Source organism: Squalius cephalus, assembly GCF_949319135.1.
Source record: "Squalius cephalus genome assembly, contig: scaffold_119, whole genome shotgun sequence".
Classification (NCBI taxonomy): domain Eukaryota; kingdom Metazoa; phylum Chordata; class Actinopteri; order Cypriniformes; family Leuciscidae; genus Squalius; species Squalius cephalus.
This window is the reverse complement of record NW_027645787.1, coordinates 35537-51012: the sequence shown is the minus strand read 5'-3', so window position 1 is coordinate 51012 and position 15476 is coordinate 35537. Positions and strand designations below refer to the sequence as shown.

Sequence of the window (15476 nt, the reverse complement as noted above, 5' to 3'; positions counted from 1 at the left end):
GTGCAATGATACAATGAGTGACAGAACAGGATGATGGGAAATGTAGTAAGAGTGAATGACACCGTGGGGAAAGAGGACCTCTATTGGTGACCCAGGGAAACACAAACCAGACACTGTGACAGCAACTTAATAAGTAATGCATGGAATAATAGCCCCACGTTGTTTAAATTGTGCTTAAACGTGCATGCGTCCATTAAAGAGTGTATATGTGTACAAAGAGAATCGCAATGCTGACAAAACTTTTTTTACATAAAAGTTGCAGCGTAACTTCTGGATTTTAAATAAAAATAGTAAGTGTTTGTGGTACTGCCGTGAATCAGTTATTCACTGCAAACGCATATGTGAAGCACTATAGCGCGTGCTGCTCCTGCACCGCGCACACACACACACACGGAGTATGTGTGAAACGGCCGTTAGATCCACCTACAGTTCTTAGAAACTTAGATGTGTCACGCACATTATATCTCTTTATTTCGTACAACAGCAGCACTCATCTTGTTTGTTTATAGCGGATGCCGATGAAGACAGTCGTAAACCGGAAACTGATATGCCAACTTCTGACAATAGCGGAAGTTCGTCGCGACGCTTGTGCACATAGCCCATTGTATCCATAGACATAATATACATATCGATGACGTAGCATCCTCGAAATTCTGGCTTCCGAGGATCCTTCCTTGACATTGAGAAACGGCTATACGCTGATTTCACGCAGCCGCCATTTTGAAATCGAAAGCGAAGCTCCGGTGGGAAAAACCCCGGAAGTAAAGATAAACAACAATGCCTTTGGACTACCAACCTGAAGCTGCTGCCGGGATTTACACTTTTGGATGTTAATATCCAATATAGGATATGTATATAGTTCATTCCTGCTTCTTTTTTACTTTCTGAATTATATAAAAAAAAAAATGTATTTATAAATGAATTTCACTGTATATAGTCTAAAGTATGAAAGAAATGTATGTACAGTTTTAGAATTGACATAACATCATTAAACACAACAATACGCCATCGCATTCACGACTCTCCTGTGATTAAAGGCGACACTTCCGGTTTTCTTCCCACCGGAGCCTCGCTTTCGATTTGAAAATGGCGGCTGCGTGAAATCAGCGTATAGACGCCCTATTGGCCGCTTTGGAACGTTGCTGCGATACGTCAACGTGTCCGCCATTTTGCGGAGGGCAAGACTGCGCTGTAATCAAATGCAAGTAAACAGGTGAGCTGTGTTTTTTCTGGATAAAAAAAATAAAAATTACATTTAGCAACTGATTTCAGTGGTTTGTATGTGGTGTACTAAAAGTTCCATCTCTAGTTATTTAAAATCTCGATAGTTAAGACTTATAAAATATTTTTTTTTTAATAAGGAATGGCCAAAGCTCAGGCTTGTCATGTATTTGGCTTTTTATTGTTGGATAAGAATTGTGAAGACCCCCATACTGAGATATAATTAAAATTTCACATTACATTAAATAAAGTTTTCTTATTGTGGAAAAAGCATTTTCTGTCTTTAATCCGATTTTAGCTTATTTTGTGCTTAGAATTGAGCCATTGAGAAAATAAAACAACTCAGCAAATCACACATGCAGGTGCTTTCTGTATTTTTATAGCACAAGTTTTTTTTTTTTTTTTTAGATATTTACAGATATATACTCCAAATATACAATAACAAAGATAACTGATGGATCCTTTATACATACGATATGGACAGTACAACTACAGTGCAATGCAAATAGTAAATAAAAGATAAAGTGAGGAGTAATAGTAAATAGTTTAGTGTATAGTCAATAAAATAAACAAACAAACAGTATACAGCAAATAAAATAGTAGTAATAGACAATAATAAAAATAATAAATGATTCATTTCACTGCTATCCATCAATAATCACTCACCCTTTGTAGGGTCACAGGGGATTAGAGCTAAAACCCTTTGAAAAGAACTGTTTTGCAGAGCTTTTTTCTGGAGTTGCCACTCTGTAGTGTCAGAGTGTTAAGTTTGGCAATGTGGTGCATCCTCAGTTTGTGAAAGACAGACACAACTAATGACAAGAGAGAAAAATGATGGTTGTCAATTCCAAACTGTGTTTCCTGTATGTGCTCCTTGAGAAAAAACACATCTTCAGAACCAATCTCAGCTCGATCAAAGAAACTCTTCCTGGTTTCCCACAGGATGACTGGCGAATAAACCGCTCTGCTGATCTGACCACCTTCACAGTACCTTCAGAAGGAATCATCAGCCCCCCCCATTGTTTTTCAGTGAAAGCAAGTGGTAGTTCTGATCAAAAGACGCAGGTACAGCATCTGCCACCAAGCTAGCACGGCACACATCACAGGGAAGCTTTCTCAAAATCTGACGCACCACAAAACCTGAAATGTACACAAGGGCATTGTCCACAAGGCTACCAAACCGGGTTGGCAGGTAGCTGTGGTCACACACAAGTGCAGAAACGTTTACAAAAGGGGATGGAAGCTCCTCAGATTCATTTACTGTTAGAGATGACATTTCGACAGCTGATAGTGACACGGTCTCATCCTGTGGTGCCACATTCCCTGATGTGCTTGGAGAGACACCGCACCGGACCATGAGACGCCGGAAAATGCCCTGGAACTGGCCTGCAGTAGGATTGTTATTCCACCCCCCTAAAACACAAACATGAAAATTCACTGATAATGTAATGCCAAGATGTATATGAAAAATAATACGTATATATTGCCTCTTTTCAGATTATATATTTTTTACAATTTCTAGATTTCTAAATGTCAGAAATCCCTACCTGATGCCCGAATTGAGTTGAAGAGGAGCTCCAGGTGATCCTGGCTAAATCGGTAAGTGCAGATGTACCGCTGAAATCGTAACTGTTCAGGAATCATCAACATTAGGGTGTCAATATTGATGATGAACCCCATGACAGACAGGTACCTTAAAAATAAAATGTTTTGTCAGTATGACCATGGCAAAATCAAAATACTCTTAAGAGAGCACAATGTAATTATGTTCACTGAAAGTTGTAAATGGTATTGATAAGGCACAACAACACGGTGACATGCCATTGCGGTGACCAATAGATAGCTCTAATAATAGAAAATTCGCTCCTTTGACTTGTAGAGCAGATTAGTTAGAGAGACTGAGGGCAAATGATACAAAGTTATTTGTAAAATCCAAAAACTTTGGGGCTTTTAAGAAAACATTCAGGGACGATTCCCAAAAAGCCACACAATTGCAATGTCTCTAGTTGGTAATTATATTTTCCTAGTACATAAAAGACAGTGCGTATCGCAAAATTACTGCATGCTCCTTAAGAGTATAAATTAGTGTCAGGGTTAGGAACCTTTAAGTAAATGATTTACCTCTAAGGCATTAAGCCAACTAGGAACAATTTCAGAACAGAACTGGAAACAGAACTGGAAAGGCTTAAAAATACATACAGGTGCTCTGCCCTACAAAGCAAAAAGGCAGTAACTACGCAGAGTGCAGAACTGAGAAAAATGACTTTAAAGTTATTCTGTCATCCATCCTAAGTAGTTGTAGGTAGATTATTGGACATGTGGCTGTTTTGTTACTTTATATTAGCTTATTCTTTGTATATATCAATCCTCATATTTAATTTGATATTTTACCCCTATTTTGCAGTTACTGTATTCTTGCTTTGTAAATTTGCTTTGTATTACTTACCAAAAACGTGGCACAATACCAAGGAAAAAGGCAGTAACTACAGATTCTCCAAAAACTATTACCATTTTTCTCCAAAACGACACACATTTGAGATAAGATGTTTTGTCACATAACGATACTCGGTTACTCACGTAACCTCGGTTCTCTCTAGAGAGGGAACGAGTATTGCGTAAGGAACTTACGCTACGGGAAAAGTCATCTTTTCTCGAGATACTGAAGCCAAAAAATTATCCTTAATTAATTTTTCATAATTTGTCAACGCAGTGCAGCAGGCAGCACAGCAGAGCTAGAGCGGGCAATACTGCGTGCTCATTGGCTGCCGCGCGGCAACTGCTTAAGCCTACCAGTGAGCCCCGCGTGACGTCACGCCCAATCAGGGTGCGCGCGCCCTCGCGCGTCACAGCCCGCCAGAAGGGGCGGCGTCAGAGCGTATAAAAACAGGGCTCGGAGGCTTAATTCTCTGGTTTCTGTCGAATGAAGCGACATGAGCTCGAGGCGCAAGCACGGCAGGGAACGCAATACTCGTTCCCTCTCTAGAGAGAACCGAGGTTACGTGAGTAACCGAGTATCGTTCTCTTACGAGAGGTTCTCTCGTATTGCGTAAGGAACTTACGCTACGGGAACCCTTTGTCAACGCCGTGCGCGCCATGCATCCACACACAACTCCAGGGGGAGGGGACCCGGGGAGTGAAGAGTGGGGAGAGAGGTGGCCAGCAATGCGGGCCAACACATGTACATAAGCACCCGTAGGGAGAAACAGAGCGGCGCAGCCGGTCTGTATATAAAAGCTTTCCCTGAAAGTGCGGCTCGACCAGAAGAGTCAAATCTAATATCCAGCCTGCGAAGAGCAGGGCATGAACATGATTTTAGACTGCAAGAAGTTTAGCCTGCAGGGCGGGAACTTCCAGGTTATAAAACCTAACAAATGTAGACGGGGAGGCCCAGCCTGCTGCCGTACAAATGTCATAAATGGAAATCCCACTGGACCATGCCCACGATGAGGCAACGCCTCTGGTGGAATGAGCCCGTATGCCCAGAGGGCACTGCAGGTCTTTGGACGCGTATGCTGTCGCAATAGCGTCCACTATCCATCTGGATAGCGTCTGTTTCGAGGCGGCGAGACCCTTGGTGTGCCCACCAAACGAAACAAAGAGCTGCTCTGAGAGCCTGAAGGCTGCAGAGCGCGTAATATAAAGCCTTAACGCCCTGACAGGGCAAAGGAGGTTATTATCGACCTCGCTGGCTGCCGGCGGCAGGGCTGAGAGGGAGATAACCTGTGCTCTGAAAGGAGTACCCAACACTTTAGGGACATAGCCATGTCTAGGTTTGAGAATGACTAACGAGTCGTTAGGTCCAAACTCGAGACACGACGCGCTAACTGATAGCGCATGCAAGTCACCCACACGTTTTACTGAGGCGAGGGCCAGCAGAAAAACGGTTTTGAAAGTGAGGTATTAGAGACCCACAGAGTCTAACGGCTCGAAGGGAAAAGCTTTAAGGGCCTCCAGGACCGAAGACAGATCCCATATCGGAACCGAAGGTGGCCGCGGAGGGTTCAGCCTCCTGGCGCCTCGCAGGAAACGGGTAATGAGTTTGTTTCTTCCTAGTGCGCGGCCGCGCGCCGAGTCGGCGAACGCAGCAATCGCCGCAACATACACCTTGAGCGTGGAGGGGGACCTGCCCGCGTCCAAGAGCTCTTGGAGGAAGTTCAGAACCTGTGGAACCCCACAGGACTGAGAGTTCAAACTCTTCCCTGCACACCATTTGTTAAACACTGACCATTTAGACGCATAGAGCCGCCTCGTCGAGGGGGCTCTGGACTGCGAGGTCGTGTTAACTACCCCTTCTGGTAGATCAGCGAATATTCGTTGATTACCCACGCATGCAGAGACCAGCGCTCTGGATGGGGATGCAGAATTGACCCTCGGGCTTGAGAGAGACGGTCTCTCCTCGCCGGAATCGGCCACGGGGCTGTGTCTGACAGGCTCACCAGCTCCGGGAACCAGGGTTGGTTCTCCCAGTGCGGGGCTATGAGGAGCACTGCGCAGCGCGTTTCCCTGATCTTTGCTAATACCTGAGGCAGCATTGAGATCGGGGGGAAAGCGTACAACGGGACACTGGGCCAAACTTGGGCCAGCGCATCCTTGCTCTTCGAAAAGAACCTTTTGCACTGAGCGTTCTCGCTTGTGGCAAAAAGGTCCAATTTCGCTTCGCCGAAGCGGCGCCACAACGTCTGTACCGTCTGGCTGTATAACGCCCATTCCCCTGGGGTAACATTGTCCCTGGACAGTTTGTCCGGGTCGTCGTTCAGGTGCCCGGGCACGTGCGCGGCTCTCAGCGAGCGCAGCGAGCCCTGAGCCCAGACCAAAAGGCGTTCTGTTAGAGCGCGCAGGGCTCTGGATCTGAGTCCGCCCTGGCGGTTCACGTAGGACACCACTGACATGTTGTCTGAGCGAACTAGCACGTGGTGTCCCCGCAAGTATGGGAGAAAATGCTTCAAAGCCTTCTCGACCGCTAACATCTCCAGACAGTTTATATGGAGGTTCCGCTCTGGGCCCGACCAGGGGCCGCAGATTGGTCTGCCCCCGTAAAGCGCTCCCCAACCCATGTTGGACGCGTCTGTCGAGACCACTTTGCGGTGTGAGATGACTCCCATTGTCACTCCCTGTCGGTACCATTCGGGCGCTAGCCAGGGCTGCAGGGCTGAGACACAGACCTGAGTCACGCTGACTTGAGCGCTGCCCGAAACCCACGCTCCGCGGGGTATTTTCGATTTCAGCCAGCATTGAAGCGGGCGCATTCGAAGTAAACCCAGCTGTAGGACCGCTGCGGCTGATGCCATATGGCCTAACAGCTTCTGGAAACGTTTCAGAGGGAGGTATCTGCCCTTTTGGAAGGATGCCGCGAGGTGTCGAACACAGCGCGCGCGCTGTTCTGACAGCCTGGCCGTCATCGCCACCGAGTCCAGTTCTATTCCTAGGAAGGAAATTGACTGACTGGGGATAAGTGAGCTCTTGGCCCAGTTCACCGAAAGACCCAGGCTTTCCAGATGACTGAGAAGCGCTATCTTGTGAGAGATGAGTTCCTCTTTTGACTGCGCTAGTCTTTCAGATCGAGAGATATGAACCAGTCCCTCGGGCGAATTAGCGCGAGGATCTGCCTGGTCGTAAGCATTTTGAACGGCCGTCTCATGAGAGCCCTGTTCAAATGTCTCAGATCTAATATGGGTCTGAGCCCACCGTCCTTCTTGGGCACGAGGAAATAACGGCTGTAAAGCCCGCCTCGGTCAGAGAAGGAGGAACTCTCTCTATCGCCTTTTTTTTTTTTTTTTTTTTTTCGTAGCAGCTTCGCTATTTCTGCATGAAGCAGATGGGCTGCTTCTGCGTTCACTTTCATTTCGGTCCGGGCTTGAAAGCGCGGAGGCCGACGACTGAACTGTAGCGAATAGCCCTGTATTACCGTGTCCAGCACCCATGTCGACACACCCGGAATAGCTTTCCATGCATTCGCACTCATAGCTACGGGTCGAATGGCCTCTGAGTCCTGCCCGCTGCATAGCGCGGGACGAGGGAACTGCAGTGGCGGGCGCGCGGTGCGCGCCGAGACAGTGCTGCGAGACGGGGACTCGCTGATAGCAGTGACCGGCCGGATTGCGCTGAGAGAGCGCGCGTGAGTGTTTATAGCAGAGTGTGAACGCAGGGGAGCGGGCACAGGACTCTTTATTAAAACACGGCCGGTGGCAGTGGCGATATCTGAACCCTGAACGTGTGAGACAGAGCGAACAGCGTGTGGTTGTGAGCACTCGTGAGCGGGCACCTTTCCTACACTTAACACTCGAGCGGCAAGTGCGCGCTTTATGTGAGTGTGCTCTGTGGGGTACACAGGGGGAATTGTGCTTGTGTGTAGAAATGAACACTGGGTCGTGGGCATATTTACTACACTCAAACACCGTCGGCGTGAGCCGAATAACCAGAATTAACACTCTTTGCCAGATTTTCTGGGCCGCTGTACGAACAGCGTTTGTGTGCAGGCGAGCGAGTTGTATAACTGACTCATTGGCTGCAATACACACACTTTCTGCGTGTGAGAAGCTGGCCGCGAGCTTGGATCAGCGAACAGCATAAAAATTTTTGCTGCCAGAGCCGGGATCGAACACGGGTCTCTGGTGTGAAAGCCTGTTATTCTGCCACTGAGCCACAGGGGAAGAGTGCATAGGCTATCGGTTCGCTCGAGCATAAGAGAGTGCGGGTCATGTTTTTCGTCGGCGATAGCGTGCAGACGTGCGTGTATTATAACAGGCTCGTTGCTGCAACATTAACATTTTCAGCCGCCTAAACTCAGAGGGGGCTGAGAAACGTATGGGAATTGGAGAATGGCCCGGCCTCAGCGGGGCTACAAACATCTCCCTCCTCATTCCGCCGGTGAGTGAGGCACGCGGGGTGCTGAGCATTACTCGTGACCGTCCGCTCTGACAATCCCTGAGAACGGCGCAGTTTGCGCGGGAAGCGGGGCGAGTAGCCGGAGCGTCGTCATGTTTTGCAGGCGAGCGTGTAAGGTAACAGGCTCGTTTACTGCAATATTAATATTTCCAGCCGCCTGAACTTAGAGGGGACTGAGAAATATGTGAGAGAGGCGGAAGCCAAGCCTCGGTGGGACTCGAACGCTCTCTTTCCTCCTATCACCGGCGAGTGACGGACGCGGGGACAGTAGCTTTCTTGTAACGTAAAGAAAACTAACCCCGCGACTGTCAGCTTCTGCAATCCCTTGTGAGCGGCGCAGTCCGCGCGGCTCGAACAGAGGGAGAGAGTGCGGGGAGAGCGAGTAGCCAGAGAGCGTTATCATGTTTGCAGGCGTGCGTGTGCTATGACAGGCTCGTTTACTGCAATATTAATATTTTCAGCCGCCTGAACTTGGAGGGGACTGAGAAATATGTGAGAAAGGCGGTAGCCAAGCCTCGGTGAGACTCGAACACTCTCTTTTCTCCTATCACCGGCGAGTGACGGACGCGGGGACAGTAGCTTTCTTGTAACGTAAAGAAAACTAACCCCGCGACTGTCAGCTTCTGCAATCCCTTGTGAGCGGCGCAGTCCGCGCGGCTCGAACAGAGGGAGAGAGTGCGGGGAGAGCGAGTAGCCAGAGAGCGTTATCATGTTTGCAGGCGTGCGTGTACTGTAACAGGCTCGTTTACTGCAATATTAATATTTTCAGCCGCCTGAACTTGGAGGGGACTGAGAAATATGTGAGAAAGGCGGTAGCCAAGCCTCGGTGAGACTCGAACACTCTCTTTTCTCCTATCACCGGCGAGTGACGGACGTGGGGACAGTAGCTTTCTTGTAACGTAAAGAAAACTAACCCCGCGACTGTCAGCTTCTGCAATCCCTTGTGAGCGGCGCAGTCTGCGCGGCTCGAACAGAGGGAGAGAGTGCGGGGAGGGCGAGTAGCCAGAGAGCGTTATCCTGTTTGCAGGCGTGCGTGTGCTGTGACAGGCTCGTTTACTGCAGTATAGATATTCCCAGTAGCCTGAACTAGGAGGGGACTGAGAAATATGTTATAGATGGAGGTTAGAACTGCCTTGGCGGGTCTAGAACACTCTTTTCTCCTTTCGCCGGGAGACGGCGGGCGGGGGGGAGGGGGGTAGCTTTCTTGTAACGTAAAGAAAGCTAGCCCCGTGACCGTACGCGTCTGCGATCCCTTGTGAGCGGCACGTTTTGCGCGGCTCGAACAGAGGGAGAGAGCGAGCCCCGTAATCATCCGCATCTCTAACACACCTTGTGAGAGGCGCAGTTGCGCGGCTCGACAGAGGGAGAGAGAGAGCGGGGAGTGGTGCGAGGCATTTGAAACAACGCCTCGTGTAAAGATACATCAGTGAAACACATAATGAGAAAGGATATATCGCCGGATAGCTGAGCTGGCACGGCAGGCTGAAGGCGGCGAAGATTCGTCCGGCTTCCTCAGGCTGTCCTAGGCTGGCTCGTTGCTGGTTTCGACGGCGACGGCTTCTCTCAGAGAGCAGCGATGCGAAGAGCTTCGCTGAAGAGACAGAAATCAGAGAATTAAGCCTCCGAGCCCTGTTTTTATACGCTCTGACGCCGCCCCTTCTGGCGGGCTGTGACGCGCGAGGGCGCGCGCACCCTGATTGGGCGTGACGTCACGCGGGGCTCACTGGTAGGCTTAAGCAGTTGCCGCGCGGCAGCCAATGAGCACGCAGTATTGCCCGCTCTAGCTCTGCTGTGCTGCCTGCTGCACTGCGTTGACAAATTATGAAAAATTAATTAAGGATAATTTTTTGGCTTCAGTATCTCGAGAAAAGATGACTTTTCCCGTAGCGTAAGTTCCTTACGCAATACGAGAGAACCTCTCGTAAGAGAACAAAGGATGCCTTGAATGTCATGAAAATGATAATAACTCATTTTTGACCAAAAATGCAGTTACTGCCTTTTTGCTTTGTAGGGCAGTGCTGGTAAGCTAGCTTAAGCCATAATCATCAAAATTATAACAAATAAAGACTTGAAATATCTCACTTTGCATGTAATGAGTCTATATAATATATTATTTATTAATTTCTTTTTTCTGCTGAACACAAAAGAAGATATTTTGAAAAATGTCTGTAACCAAACAGTTGATGTGTCCATTTACTTCCATAGTATTTTTTTTTCCTACTATGGAAGTAAATGGACACATCAACTGTTTGGTTACAGACATTTTTCAAAATATCTTCTTTTGTGTTCAGCAGAAAAAAGAAATTCATACAGGTTTGAAACAACTTGAGGGTGAGTCTATGATGACAGAATTTTCATTTTTGGGTGAACTATCCCTTTAAGTGTAAAATACCAAACTTGTCCTTTAATTAATGTATTAAACCATTTTTTGCAATCAAATAAGAATACCTCTGTAATGTATGTGGATGTGGGAGCTGGAGATGGAGAGACTTTCTCAAATAGTTATAGGCTTTTGGGCCATGTAAGTGAAGAGTGAGGGCAAACTCCCTCTGCTCCTTTGTGTACTCGTGGTACCGTTTTGACAAGAGGTCTATCGGAAGATCTGAAATTCAGTTATAACAGACTAACTAATAAGTGTTCTTGAAATAATAATGGAAATAATAATAAGTGTACACATAAGATATGCATAATTATTTATTTATTTTTTATACCAGAGTAGAAATTGAGCCTCTCTTTCAAGTCTTCATTTATGAGGTTCTTCCCCTTCAGATCCTCCAGAAGATCATGCACAGTGCTCTTTGCCCTCCGTTCTCGGTCCTTCACATTCCTCTTCTCTCGTTCCAGACTCTCCACTCTAGCCAAGGCTTCACAGAGTCGGGCCTTTAAATCAGTGGGAGATGCAGGCAATGCATATGTGTGGTCCTAGTAGAATGAAGGATGAAAATGTTTTGAGTAATGTTTATATCAACTGTAAGGGGGGTACAGTTTCTAGACCCAGGACCAGATATGATGAAAGAAGACCAGGAGTCGTGAAGTTCAATCAAATGAGTAAAAATTTACTGAAGAATAGTTTGCAGTTAAATTGGTAGAGCCAGCGTCAAAGTCTCACGAGGTCTTACTCTACCTTACACAAAAATCATACACCAATTATACCCTTTCCAAGGGCATGCATTCCATAAACATTCACTTCTGATTGGCTAAGAGAACATTGTCTAAACAATAATCTGCAACAGATAGATAAGTGGGCATATTGTCGTTAATCAGGACTGTTGTCGCCCAACTCCGAGATGTACGTTCGCAGTGACGTCTCCGGGTCTGGGAGCGTTGTCTTCATATCCATAAATCGTACATCACAGAGTTCAGAACCTGCACAGAATGTCAAACGCACACACAACACTAACGAACAACAGTCCTCTTCAAGGATAAAGAATGCCAATGTTCATTATCTAAAAAGCAGCACACCATAACAGACTGATAACACATTTAACTCCTTAGGGAAACAGGAACGACAGTCATCCTTTTTACTCCCTAGAGAAATGCACATGAGGAAATGCACTTAACAAACATCAGGTTATACTATGGATACATTGACCTTTAACTTATGCAGGCCTAAGAAACTAAGAGTAAGAAAGTTGGATAAGCAACACCTGGGTGCAGAGTCCTTTAAATCACTCTCTAAATCCCAAGAGAGTTATCCTCAAAAGGCCCCTGGCTGTGAACACAACCCAAGGACACACTTTGGAATGCACCTACAAGAGACTGGTTAAACACTTACAGAGACTACATGAATACATGGATATACTTGATTATTGAGATTTTTAATAAGAATAAAGTAATCATTAAAAAGGATATAGTTTTAACTGAAGAGACAAGGGATTCTGACCCCAACCCTTCACACCTGACACACATCCCCAGCTGGTTGGTGAATAGCTAGTACAATTTGCTGGCTTGCATACTTAAACATGCTGTGTTGAATATGCTTACCTGACTGACACACAAACACAGACATACATACACATATGCAACAGGCATACAAATTGTACTGTTATATGCATGTATTGTTTTATAATTCACCCAAATTTGTTCTTTTGTTTATATTGAGAGGTTTGAATATAAACAGGGCCATAATGCTCACAGCTCTTCTGGGTTTAACTAGAACAAATACTCACAGCATTAGGCAGAGGAGGATCAGTCTCTTGTAAATGCTGAGAACAGTCCACTAACAGGCTTTCCTCAGCTTTCATTGAGGCTTGTGTAGTCCTGGTTGCAACGGGCTAAAAAGGAAATACAAATATAAACAAATAACCATTTAATGGCAAGCTATTAAATCCTTATAATCTAGTGATGAAAAACCTACTCTTTGTAGATGAGTCGGGAAACTGAAGACTGATGGTGTAGCTCCATCCCTAATCCTGACAGTCTGACCTGTTTTGTCAAAGTGATCCGACTTGAAGTGCTCACTGCATAACACAGAGAAATCGCTTGGGGAAAAACCTTGCCTTCGTGTAGCTACTTCCCACTCTCTCCTCAACTCTTTGTCTTTGGGAAACCTTCAATGTGTGAGAAAAGTGAGCTAGCCAACTATCTAACTAACTAACTAACGTTACAGTAAGATTCACAATATGTCAGTCGCAGCGCTGCCAACTTTTGAGTTTAGCTTGGAGTGAGATTTTGTGTCAAAACAAATATTGCATCACAATAAGTGTAATTGTGATTGTCAAAACATTTGGTAACTAAATAGAATTTTATGAAGTTTAGTGACAACATGTTACACTGTAAAAATTTTCTAACCTCTCCAAGTCAAAATTTTCTAGTGACTGGTCACATCTAAATTTTTTAATTGGCCCAAGTGCAATTCTTGTTGCAATAGTCTGTTAACATTGGCTCAATGAGAAATAATACGTCAGACTAATTGAACAATTTAGATGTGATCAGTCACTAGAAATTTTTGACTTGGGGATGTAATTTTTTTTTTTTTACAGTGTACAGTGTTTACATTGTAGCCTACAATGACTGGTAGGATACCGTTTTTATTATTGCTTGACAAAAATTTCAAGATTTCAATTCCATTCTTGTGGTTTCTGATTTTGATTCAATATTGACTAATTTGGATACATGTTTATTTTAAATTTTATTTAAAAAAATAATCTCACCTAATGCTGCGTAGAGGGCCCAATCTGCTGGCATTATTTTTTTTTTATTTTTTTTTTATGACCTTTATTTATCAAATGCAAGAAACAAACATAAAGTGCATACAGCAATACAATGCCTTTCTTTTTTAAACAGAACAACATCCCCCTCCCATAATCCAATTATACATTTAAAGAAAGAAAAAAAAAAAAAAAAAACAAAACCTTTGTGTACTCATACATACATTTACACCTGGTCTACACAGTAATAATTTAAAATATCAATGTAAGTTGCCAGTGCTACTCATTTACTGAACAAAGTAAATATTAAACAATTGCCGCTTACTCCTCTGACATCTAAGCAAGTTATCTGTTACAATGTAGTGAACAAGTCATGAAGGGGAGGGGCTATTTGCCACTGGCGGACCAAAATAGTAGGAATTGTACATGTATAACCATACAGTGGGACTCTACAAAGAGACTTCCCGAGCTTGCAGCTGATCTAGATAGTCAAGTAGTGGTCTCCAGTGAGTATAGAACTTTCTAGTTGACCCCCGAAGTGAGAATTTGATTTTTTCCAGTTTCAAAAGGCCTAAAATTTCATGTAGCCAGACTTTAATTAAAGGTGGTTGAGGAGACTTCCATAATAACAAAATTCTCTTGCGAGCAATAAGAGAGGCGAAGGCAATTACGTTATTTTGAGTGGTTGTGGTACGGAGGTCGTCTGGGGGCTTGCCAAAAATAGCGATATGTGGTGTTGGAGCTAAATTTATACCTAATATATCTGAAATTGTTTTAAAGAATAGTCGCCAGAATTCAGACAACTTGGGACATGCCCAAAACATGTGGGTAAGGTTGCATGGGGCCTGCGAGCATCTACTACAATTCTCATCAAATTTGTCTGGATAGAGTTTTGATAGTTTGTCCTTGCTATAGTGTAATCTGTGGAAAACTTTAAATTGTATTAGTGACAGTCTAGCACAGCTGGATGACGAGTTAATAACCCCCATGGCTCCCTCCCAAAAATTGTCAGAGAAGTTCAATTGGAGTTCTGACTCCCAGTTAATCTTGGTCTTATGTAAAATAGATTCACTGTTTGTGGACATTAAATTATAAAAAAAGGAAATATGGCCCTTTGACAGGGTTTTAGCCTTAAGAGCCAGGTCGATCCCGCTGGGTGTTGGTGTCTGTGGGAATGATGTGGCGTGCGTTTTAGCAAAGTCTCGCAACTGAAAGTAACGAAAAAAGTCTGATTTATGTAGATTAAAGGTAGAAATTAATTGGTTGAAGCTCGCAAATACACCATCAACGTACAGGTCTCCCAGGCTACGCAGCCCTTTATTTTCTAAAACTGAGAATCGTGAGTCCGTCTTTGCTGGAATGAACAGGTGATTGTTGCAAATAGGAGTTGCTAGAGGGGGGGTGAGCCATCCGAAGTGGCGTCTTATTTGTGTCCAAATTTTTAGGGTTCCAACTACAACCGGATTAGAGGTGAAGCTTGACGGGGAAAAGGGCAAGGTGTTACATGTTAAAGCTAACAGCGACGAGGAGCAGGAGGCTGACTCACTCTGGCACCAACTGGGTTGAGGAGAAGCAAACCAAGATATTATCTTATGCATGTTGGCTGCCCAATAGTAGCCAATTAGATTGGGTAGCCCCAGTCCCCCAGCCGATCTATGCCTACAAAGTAGTGTACGGCTTGCCCTTGGACGTTTACCGGCCCAGATAAATGATGAGATAATATTGTTTATAGCTATAAGGTGTTTTGGTCGTTTTGGGAATCGGTTGCCCCCTCAGCATCTAGGCTAGTCTACTGGAGCAGAGCTCAGAGGGCAAGCGATGTCATGGCATTGGAGAAACCAAGCCCGAACCGGAGGCTGGCACTTGTGGATGAACTGTTTCTTTACTGCTGTCGAGTTGCCGTTGGTATGAAGGAGAAAGTGATTGCCGACATATTTGGCATTAGTCTCACTACGGTGAGTAGAATAATAATTACATGGGCCAACTATCTATTCATTGTTTTGGGATCAGTGCCAATCTGGATGACAAGGGAACAGGTGCAAGCAACAATGCCACCAAAGTTTGAACAGTACTGCCCGAACGTGCGTGTTATTCTGGACTGCACAGAAATCAGATGTGAGGCACCATCATCACTTACCCTCCAGTCAGAAACATTCTCCTCCTACAAGAACACCAATACTTTCAAAGGTCTAATTGGCATTGCCCCATGTGGTGTTATCA

The 15476-nt window shown here is 45.2% G+C and overlaps 1 protein-coding gene across 1 annotated transcript; it reads right to left on the bottom strand.

Moving 5' to 3' along the window:
• Positions 1-6352: 6352 nt before the first annotated feature.
• On the bottom strand, positions 6353-15189 carry LOC307154255 (THAP domain-containing protein 6-like; the record flags this gene model as incomplete). Its single annotated transcript, XM_079899026.1, has 7 exons — positions 6353-6370; positions 7127-7322; positions 10555-10708; positions 10818-11028; positions 12276-12380; positions 12464-12656; positions 15143-15189. 7 exons carry the CDS (start codon positions 15187-15189, stop codon positions 6353-6355), a joined length of 924 nt encoding a protein of 307 aa, XP_079755152.1.
• Between the last annotated feature and the right edge of the window lie 287 nt (positions 15190-15476).